Source organism: Dromiciops gliroides, chromosome 1, assembly GCF_019393635.1.
Source record: "Dromiciops gliroides isolate mDroGli1 chromosome 1, mDroGli1.pri, whole genome shotgun sequence".
NCBI classification, from domain to species: Eukaryota; Metazoa; Chordata; class Mammalia; order Microbiotheria; family Microbiotheriidae; genus Dromiciops; species Dromiciops gliroides.
The window spans coordinates 59,309,353-59,320,220 of NC_057861.1; the positions used below are offsets into that span (position 1 = coordinate 59,309,353).

General features: G+C 42.5%; 1 protein-coding gene across 1 annotated transcript; it reads right to left on the reverse strand.

Annotated features, from left to right (window-relative positions):
• Nucleotides 1-748: 748 nt before the first annotated feature.
• On the reverse strand, nt 749-6,771 carry FAM32A (family with sequence similarity 32 member A). Its single transcript, XM_044002685.1, has 4 exons — nt 6,607-6,771; nt 6,311-6,449; nt 1,927-1,980; nt 749-1,280 (listed from the first exon to the last, which is right to left on the reverse strand). Exons 1-4 carry the CDS (start codon nt 6,678-6,680, stop codon nt 1,212-1,214), a joined length of 336 nt encoding a protein of 111 aa, XP_043858620.1. The 5' UTR covers nt 6,681-6,771; the 3' UTR covers nt 749-1,211.
• Nucleotides 6,772-10,868: the final 4,097 nt, after the last annotated feature.

The following is a 10,868-nucleotide window of genomic DNA, read 5'->3' on the forward strand; positions in this document are numbered from 1 at the left end:
TAAGATCACATATTAATAAAGTATTGACCATGTGTCTGCCTGACTTCCCCATCAGTTACAGGCCTAAGTAACTACATACCCAACATGGAGAGAGTAAGAGTCCCAGGAAGGAGGCCTGAGAGAGAGCCAAGAGAGAGCACATGGCCTCAAGCCCTACATTACCTAATGAGGAGAGACCCTCCTGTCCCCAGATTTTTATCTTCTTTTTGGTAGAGATGGGTCACCACACATTGATCTAAGATAATTGGTTAGCATCGTTCAGCTCCACTGATTGATATGACTTGGGGGTGGTCTAGAGATCAAATTCCAACCATCTAGGTATACTTCTTCCCCATGCTAATCAGAAGGATCAATGTGCATTCCTTTTGTTAAGCTGAAGGCTCATCCCAGGTTGGTTTCCAGGGAGGGGGAGAGAGCAGCTAACATTAACACATATGGTTTTCTCCTAGAAATCCATTATTTTTTTTTTTTAGTGAGGCAATTGGGGTTAAGTGACTTGCCCAAGGTCACACAGCTAGTAAGTGTTAAATGTCTGAGGCTGGATTTGAACTCAGGTTCTCCTGACTCCAGGGCTGGTGCTCTATCCACTGCGCCACCTAGCTGCCCCTAGCTTTATTATTTTCATATAGACGAGTAAGGAAATGATAACTGGCTATAATAAGCACCTTAGAGTCTGTTGGTACTGGCTTAGCAAGGTTACACTATAGACAGTGTAACAAAAGCCTTTGTTAGTTCAGAGGCTGAATTATCACACTTTCCTAGCTGGATATCCTTACTAATAAGTTTCAATGACCTTATATAAATAACTGAATGTTTTTTTTTTTTTTTTTAGTGAGGCAATTGGGGTTAAGTGACTTGCCCAGGGTCACACAGCAAGTGTTAAGTGTCTGAGGCCGGATTTGAACTCAGGTACTCCTGACTCCAGGGCCGGTGCTCTATCCACTGTGCCACCTAGCTGCCCCTGAATGTTTTTTTAACCTAAAAGAGTAGAAATTTTGTGTCACAAAGAAATTGAAATAACTAAGCATAAGTCGCACTTTAATAAAATGCAACAAGTTACTAACTTGATTACAGAGCCTTTAAAAATAGGAAATGTTAAAAAATAAAAGGGGGTGGGGAAAGAAACTATTTACAGAACATGCCACAGTTATACAGAACAAATACAAATGATTCCTCTTCCTCAGGGGCACACCACTCGGCCTTGCGAGAGTCTATTTTGTCCAGCTGACTTTGGGGATATCATAATGTTCAGTGAGAGTATCTAAATGTCTGTTGAAGTCCTAGAGGGAAGGAAGAAAAGAAAATGCTTCACCACAAGCCCAGAAAAGGTCCATAAATTTCCCAACTTGGCTGCTACTTCTTTCCAATTACTGCACTCTACCCTGAGATGCCTATCCTCATGTCGGCTGGAAGGCTTTCCCTTTTGCCAATATAAATTCCTGAAGGGGATATGGCAAAATAGAAAGAATGTAAACTCTGGAGTCAGAAAACAGATTCAAATCCTAATTTTGAATCTTACTATGTCACCCTGAATAAGTCTCTTTTCTGCTCAGTGAAATGGAAATAACTTGCAACATTTGCCACACCTGGCTATTGGGGCTAAAGTGATTTTTGTAAATAAACCCCAAAGCATCTTATAAAGGTGAGCTCTTGTCAATTACACTTCCCTGGAAATCCTTTTCCCCACTCACCATTTCCCTGATATTTACATACTTGGTGGGCATTTATAATATGCTGGTTTGTAAGAATTCTCACCAATCAAGCAACAAGAAAGTCAAAGATAAATGCTTCTTCTCAAATCCTCCTGGCCTTCCACCACTACTTCTTGCCCTACTCACCACTGAAGGTGCTACAAAGTATAGGACTCAGAATACTTGCTAAACCTAGAGTTTCAATCACAGTTTTTTAATGCTTTGTGATGCTTACCTCCACCCTCTGCTTGTGAGTTTTGGATGCTTTCTTTAAGATTCTTTCCATTTGCTTAAAAGAAAAAAAAGAAAAAAGAAAGGTTATAAATTCACACATCCTAACCACCACCTAGGCCCACTAAAAGCAGGGAAGTGTAGTTCTCATGGAACTAACTGCCTCTGTAACATTTTGAGTGGTTTCTTGAAAGGTTACAGAGGGCAGCTAGTTCCAAAGTTAGACAATTTGATGTGGCGCTGACAACTGGCAGAAGAATGTTACAGTAGGGTTTTGAAGGATGTTTAAACACTGTAGTTATATTAAACAAGTTGTTTTTGAACTATACTGGGCAAAGGACAAAGTTATAAAGCACAACCACACTCCCCTTCCTATGCTTCTCAATCTCACCCCTACCTATTCCACCACTATCCACATTCTGAGAAACTTCCACTGTTGTAAACAAAATGCTACATAACCTTTCTGTTCTTAAAAAGTATCACATGTGGAAGAGACCTCACAGATCATCTAGTTGCATCTCCTTCATTTCCAGATGAGGTAATTGAAGTCCAGAGAAGGTAAGTGATTTATCCAAAGTGGCTCAGGAAGCTAGTTACTCTGTATTGTGTTTTCCCCTCACCCTTTGCTATGACTACAACTTGCCTCTTTCTGCTTTTTGGCCTCCAAAATATGTACTTCAAACATGGCTAGATAAATCTCATACATTTTGTCTGTACTATGTGGCACAGTGGAAAAAGCACTGGACTTGGGAGGTAGAAGAGTATGGACTTTAAATTCTGCCTCAGACACTTATTAGCTGTTGTGACTAGGTAAAACAAAACAAAACAGATTTCTCGGCCTCAGTATCCTTATCTGTAAAAAGGGATTAATAATTGGACCTACCCTTCAGGGTTGTTGTGAGGATCAAATGAGATACTATAGGTAAAATGTGTTACAAACTTTAGTGTACCATATAAATACTTGCTATTCTCTGCTTTATGGTTTTCACGGTTCCATATTGCCTACTGTGGTAGTCCAAAAAACTCTGCCTCTGAATAGTCTTTCCCAAATGTCCTAGTCTCTTACCTCTTCCTAGAATCTTTTGTACTTGCAACCTTACATGTTGAAAGTTTCCATGCCTTATGGAAGGAGAGCAATCTCTACATCTTCTCCACCCATGACATTAAGGTAAAAAACCAATCAGATTCTCCTCAGAATGGCATCCTGTCTCATGTAAACTTTCTATTTCCTCAACAGTGAGCTTAGTGCTCTGCACACAGTGTTTTTAAAATAAATGTTCTTTGAATGGAAGAGAACAGAATTTCAGAATTAGGTGAATCCTTAGACACCATCTGGTTGAACCTTCTCATGTTATAACTGAGTAAAATGAAAGAAGGTCAATTTATACTATAGTTAACTTTGTATACGCTCTACCCTTGCACTTTGTAGTAGAACATTCGAATTAGAGACAGCGTGGTATGGTACTTTTCAAGACTTGAAGAAGGTAGGGCACCTGGGGTAAAAGCTTAGCTCTTGTGTTCATCATCTGTGTGATTATAATATTTACCCCCTCTGGCTTTCATTTCCTCATCTGTAAAACCAAAGAGGTTGGCTTCCATGATCTCTAAGGTCCTTTCCAGCACAAAATCCTATGATCACACAAGGAGCTTATCTAAACTTTATTCTTCCAGGGATGGGCACATTGTTCCATGGACATCTCGTGGAATAAATCTTCTATCTCCTCAACGGCACAACACAATGAATTCTAAAGAGTAGGCACTAAATCAATACTTGTTGAATTTAATTATCATTCTAATTGGTGATCTATATTCCAGTCAGGAACAATGGCTCTTTCAAAAGTCAAAGAATATACATTATTAAAGCACGGGACCATGAAGGTCTATAGCATCTGCATCCTCTCTTTCAAAAATCACCTAACACTCACTGCAGTCATCCCTCAAGAACCGAAAGAACACAAGAATCACAGATTAGGAGCTGGAAGAGATCTCGGAAATCCCCTCATCTAACTCTCTTACTTATAATAAAGAAAACTGATGCCTAGAAAGTGAAGTCCTTCTTGATTCTGTCCCTACTCTTTTATGCCACATTTCCCTGTGTTGTTTAAAAATCTAAATGTGGGTTCTAATCTGTCCTCCCCTCCCCCCCGCCAGTTTTTTGGGGAAACTGGCTAGAATCACTGATAAATTCACCAAGAGTTTAGGCTTTTAAGAGTTTATTAAAGGATATAAGATAGTAAAGAAAGAAAGATTGAGAACAGATTTCTTATAGCATGGAAATCCTAGTCTTCCAAAACTCCCATGTAAAGTCCCACCACCACACCTATCTCTCCAGCCAAAGAGGAAGAAGTTCCCAGTCAGCATTTACTTCCTCCTTCACATCCTCCTCCCAGAAATGGGAGGTTCTTCAAGCTGATTGGCTAGTGTCATTCAAATTCATTGGTTCACTGGACCTGAAGGTGGTCTCAATGTAAAGTTCAAAGTTTTTAGCTTCTGAGAACAGTACCCTCTTAAGTACCAGCCAGATGTGCTTACAAACTAGTCAGCAGTCAGTTACTCTCACTTAATTCAATCAGTTTAGATCAATCTCCAGGTGGGCCCCTAAGATCTGCTAAATCCCCTTGAGAGGGACATATGGATATGACCCTCCACTGAGATGGAAAGTGCCCCCCCCCCCTTCAGCCTAGTGATCTGATCTCAAAGTCTTAAAGTCCTTTACAGCCCCCTATTTCTCTCCCTCTATTTTTTTTTCTAGAGAGAGGCAATAATGGGAAGCTACTATCCCCCCTTTCTAAATATAGGCATATCAACTTAAAAATTGTTTCAAAGAGTCTGCACTGAGACATTATATAGACATGATAAAGTTGTTGCAGAAACTGAAAATGTTGCAAAATAAGTAATTGCTGAACATTCCAGGAGAATGATTCATTGCTGAACTCAATTACCGCATTTTGCTCAAATTAGACGTCTGTAAAAAGTATAAAAACTGCTTGATTTCTAATCCCGGTGTGTCACACCTCCTGGTTGTCCCAGTGAGTGTGGTACACCTTTCTTTCGAAAGAAATAAAATCAATGCTTCGGCCTCCTTTCTCCTCGAGTCTCTATTACAGGGGTCAGTGGGTGTACTCCCATCCCACTCACCCTCATCTACCACCTTCCATTATCTTGACTCACCCCTCAACAATTTTTCTTCCCCTCAGCAATTAAGCATTCAGCTTGTGATAAAATGCTGGCGCCCCCTTTTTTGTTGTCAAGAGACTGGGATGTTATGGTGTGCAAAGTGACAGAGGTCCAAGAGCTGTCATTACTCTTGGAAAATTGTGTTCAGTTCTCCACCACTCTGGAACAGCAGCTTCTGATTACAACAGTGATCCAATTCTTCTTATGTAATGTTTGGGGAATTATTTTCATTGCTATAGAAAAAAGGCTGAGGAATCTCAGCTTTCCTATAGTGGCTGCTCAGGCTTTCACTTAATAGTTTATGACTTGAAAATGCTCAGAATATATCTCAAGTAATCTCAATCTCAAAATAGGAAGGTTTTCTATTCCAACCAACACCTGAAGAAAAATTCCTTTCTAAAAATCTAACAACAATTTATGATAATTTCCAAATTATCCTGGACATGTATTAACCCAGTTCTCCATTCAAGACCCCCTAGTAATGGAAAACTTATTGTACTGTAAGGCAGACCACTGTTCTTTGAAACAGCCCCCATGCTCAATAACAACTGACACACACATATACTGCTTTAAAGTATGGGAAGGGTTTGACACTCATTATCTTATTTGATCCTCCCAACTCTGTAAAATAGATATCACAGCCAGTAGGGTAAGTATTACGTGCAAATAAACAACCTCCATTTTACAGAGAAGGAAACAGGCTGAGAGTTGCATTCACTTGCTCATGTCAGCGGTGGGATCTGAACCAAGTTATTTTCTTACAAATGAAGCCTAATTCTACCTCTCAGTCACTACTCCAGTCTGCCTCCCCTGCTTGTATTTCTACCCTCTGAGGCAGGCAGGACATAGAAAATCTCTCTTCCATAGTGCGGCTGGTATGTAACACTTCCCTCGTCTTCCCCTTGTCCCCTGCCCCCTTGTCTTCTGTTCTCTAGGTTAGAAACATCCGTGGTTCTTTCGGCGTTTCTCCACGATCCCCAGTCCCTTCAGGATCCTGGTCACTCCCCTGTGGTTTACCAACATCTTTCATAAACCACTGAACACAGACTCCCAACATAGGCCGACTCTGGCAGAAGTAAAGGCGATCCCACCCTCCCTCGGTCTAAGCTGCGTTGTTCGTATCGAGCCCCCTCGAGCAGTCCGGGGGAAGCCTACGGCTCCCCTCTCGGAATATTTTAAACTACATTACATAAAATGCCCCCATCGCTCACCCTCTTCTCCTGCATCTTCTCGTAGGCGATTTGCGCTGGGGTACGCTTGTCCAGCCCCCTCCGCTTCTCCTCCTCGTTCTTCTTGCTCGTCACGATCTGCTCCAGGACCTTGCTTTTGTCCTTGTCCTTCCTCTTTTTCCTGCGAGGGCAGACGGACGGACGGTTAAATGGACTGACCGAGGAGGCCTCCTCCCTTGGCACCAGGTAAGTGCTAGCGCCAGACTTCGGACCCTGCCTCCAGTCCTGCCCTACCACCCCAGTCTCCTCTGTGGCCTTGACGCTGTCTTGGCACTTACCGCTTCGTTACGCCCAGTTCAGACACCCCTTTAAGCTTCAGGGCACTTCTCTGGACTTGCTCGTACTCCGCCATACCTGAAACTTCCGCCCAGCTGTGCTCCTACCTCACTTCCTGTTTAGGATACACGCGGGGCACGACGGGAAAGACACGAACCACGCCTAGGGTGGGGTCCTTTATGTCTACAGCCGGACGCCGGAGCTAAGGAGAGAGACCGCCCAGAGCGCCGCGGAGCACGTCGGGAAGTTAGTGCGCGTGCGCAACTTTCCGGCCAAAGGAGTCGTTTTAGGAGTCCTGGCGGGGGACGGGAAATTGGCTGTGTGCCTGCGCAAAGTGCCTTTCATTCAGAGAGCGGGGGGACCGGACTTGCCTTTCTCGTGGAGAGACCGAAAAACTGATTCCTAAGGACGGGGAGTGACTGCAATGGTTCTTAGTGGAGGACGGAGCTCTGAAACTGTAGCTCAGCTGTTGGGTAGTTGTTCCTTCCCCACCATTGTCACCATTGTGACAATAGGCACGCTCCCCTCAGAGCCTCAATCTCCCCTCTATTTGTAAAATGATCCCTGCAGTTCACTTGATTTCAAGAGCATTTATCACGCCCTCGGACACTATTTATGTCACCCTGGGCAAGTCATTTAACCCGTCATTGCCTCAGCTTCCTCATCTGTAAAATGGAGATAACAAGAGCACCTACTTCTCAGGGTGTTAATGGGGCTCCAAAGCACCTAGCACGGGGCCTGGCACATGATAGACATTCAACAAAGATTAGCTAATGGTATTACCGCGTGGCGGGCACCCTGCTGAGCTAAGCGCTAGGGACACCAAGACAAACATAGAACACTTCCCTGGAGAGTAGGGCTTTCACTAAGACGTGTGAAAAACAAATCACAATCTGGGGTCGAGGAGGTCGTGGCTACTAGGGAAGGCTTCCCTTAGGTTGTGATATCCAAGCCGAGTCCTTGTCTGAAGCTAGGATTGCCAAGGGGAAGTTGGCATACAGTGCGAGTTTATGCCATGCAACTTGCATGGTCATCCAGGCTTATCCTTGTTCTAAGTCCTCTCCTCCCACTACTCCCTCTTAGACATAGAGGCATCTGTGACCTCTCATTACCCATGTTCCATCTGTACTGGCCTACTTGTTGAATCCAATATTCTGTCCTTCCCCGCCTTTGCATAAATTGTCCTTCATATCCCAATTTGGTTTTGTTTGCTGTTTTTGTATCCCCAGCTCCTAAAGTAGGGCCAAAATGCTTATTGAAAGGCATTTCATGTACATAGGAAGCTCCCTAGGGTGAAACCCTTTCTAACAAGGCAGATCTGTGACAGTTATGTAGTTTATAGTCTTGTAGAAGAGAAGGGAATCCAAAATTTCTAGGCAACATGATCCTGAAATTAAGCCAATTAGGAGAGAAAGACTTCTTGGGCTTTGAGGTTGGTTTGAAAATGAACAGATCCAGCTTTCTGGAAAGAAGGGGAAATTCCAGAGCAGCATATCTCTTGGAGAAACACTGGGATTGCTGTTGTGATCCCAACACTTCAAGGGAACTCAAGCTGTTTTGTGGGGGAAATGAGAAGTTGGACTTTGCCACCCACTATTACCATGAATTATTTGAACAGTGCAAGTCTGACAGGAAAGGGGAAGCACTGTATTCCCTGAGTGTATTTGCTTCCTGAAGGAAGTCCAAAATAGTGACTCAGTCTGAGAGAGCTATGTTGAAACCTGTTGGAGAGGTTTGCTGTTGGAATCTTTCCCCACTGGCAATTCCAAGTTTACTTCTCTTCTAAGAAAATTTTATTGGCTATTTTGAGTGCTTTGTGTTTTCTGCATCAATTTATGGACTCCAATGAATACTTTGGATCTTTTGTATTTTCTGTATAGTGAAATAAACAGTCTTCTACCAGATATGTATTTGTTACCTTGAGTGCTTGTAATGGAGCTAGTGACGCATTCACATTTGTGGAAACCTAGATATAAGCATATTTGGAGATTTCCTTGAGTAAAATCTGAGAGAGGGCAACCAGTGAAAGAAAATAAACCCTTTTTGGGGTCAGCCCTTCTGGATTGGACTCAGTACATTTGAATAGAGGCAAGGATTCATGAGATCCAGCTAGGATGGTAGATTTAGGACTGGAAGAGACATTTAGATTACCAAGGAAAACTTCACCTGCTTTCCTTTTATAGATCATAGACCTAGAGTTGGAAGGGATCTCATAGGTGATCCAGTAGAAACTCCTCCTTTTACAGATGAAGAAACTGAAATTAAGTGCCCTGCTTAAAATTAAATCACTAGAGGGACAGCTAGGTGGTACCAATCCCAGAGTCAGGAGGACCTGTGTTCATATCTGTCCTCAGATACTTACTGTGTGACCCTGGGCAAATCACTTAACCCTGAGTCTCCCCCTCCCCCCCAAATATTAAATAACTAGTAAGTGGCAGAAATGGGATTCAAACTCAGATCTCTTTCCATTGTGTTCATGTTTCCTCTGATAGAATATAACCTATTTGAAGACAAGGAGACTTTTAAAAAATCCCTAGCACCTAGCACGGTGCCTGGTATAAGGTACAGGCTTAATAAATAAATGCTTGTTAATTGCACCATGATTAATATTTATGTACCTTATATTACAGCCAAACATGATATGGCCTGTACTTTTCCACCATTAGGCTTTTACTTATGGTATTTACTTATGACTGGAATGTTTCCTCCTTCTTGTTTGTCTGTTGAACTACATTCAGATCCCACCTCCCCCGAAAGTCATTACCATCAGTAATGACTTTCCCTTTCAGACCCTTTGTATTGTTTTCTTGCCACATCAATTATGCACTTATTATGTATGATTTTATTTTAGAGGTTTGTAGGACTGCTTGCCTTCTGAAAGTGGAGACTGGTAATTGACCACTCCCTCTCTTTTTATGCATGGTACAGTGGAAAGAGTACGGTCTCTGTCAGACAGCCTGGGTTCAAATCCTCCCTCTGGCCCTTCCCCTCCTTGGGCTTCAGTTTCTTTCTCTGGAAAATGAGGGAGTTGGACCAGATGACTTCTGAGGTTCCTTCCAGCTCTAGAGCTATTTTATATAAAAGGATTAAATTAAAGTTTTCTTTGCTAAGCCAATTATTGAATATATGAGGGGCCTAAGGGAGTCAGATGGACTAAAAGAATCTGGGGCTAAGATATAAAAGAGAAGGCAGAGCCCATTCCTGCTCTGAGCTGAGGTAACACTTCAGCTGAGGATTCCAGGTGAAACCCAGAAGGGAGTTTTACAGGAAGCCTTTCCAAATCCCTCTTTTTTTTTTTTTTTAATTTTTAAATTTTTTTTAGGGAGGCAATTGGGGTTAAGTGACTTGCCCAGGGTCACACAGCTAGTAAGTCTTAAGTGTCTGAGGCTGGATTTGAACTCAGGTACTCCCGACTCCAAGGCCAGTGCTCTATCCACTGCGCCACCTAGCTGCCCTTTTCCAAATCCCTCTTAATGTTAGTGTCTTCCCTCTGTTAAATATTTCCGTTTGCTTTATTGTTTGATTTGTATATAATTTGTTCGCATATTGTCTCCCCTATAGATTGTAAGCTCCTTGAAGGTATGGATTGCTTTTGCCTCTTTTTGTATCCCCTTAATTTAGCACTGTGCCTGTCACATGTTGTTGCTTAGTTGCGTGCAGTGGTATCCAACTCTTTGTGACCTACTTGGAGTTTTTGAGGCAAAGATTCTGGAGTGGTTTGCCATTTCCTTCTCCAGCTCATTTTACAGTTGAGGAAACTGAAGCAAACAGTGACTTGTTTAGGGTCACACAGCTAATAATGGTGTGAGGATGGATTTGAACTCAGGAAGATGAGTCTTCTTGGCTCCAGGTCTGGCACTCTATTCACTTTACCACCTGGCCAACCAATACATAAGTGCCTGGCACATAGTAGAAAGGTAGGACCCTTATATATCCAATAATTGGCTTAGTCAAGAAAACTTTAATTTAATCCCTTCTATATAAAATTAGTACTTATTGTAGACTGGACACTGAGAAGACATGAGATAAAAATGTTTGTTGTTTGTTTTTGTGGGGCAATGAGAGTCAAGTGACTTGCCCAGGGTCACACAGCTAGTAAGTGTCAAGTGTCTGAGGCCAGATTTGAACTCAGGTCCTCCTGAATCCAGGGCCAGTACTTTATCCACTGTGCCACCTAGCTGCCCTTCCATAAGTGAGAAAAATGACTAGTTCTTGCCATCAAGGCAAGAGATGGAGAGACATGTTGGGGACAGGGAGTACACTG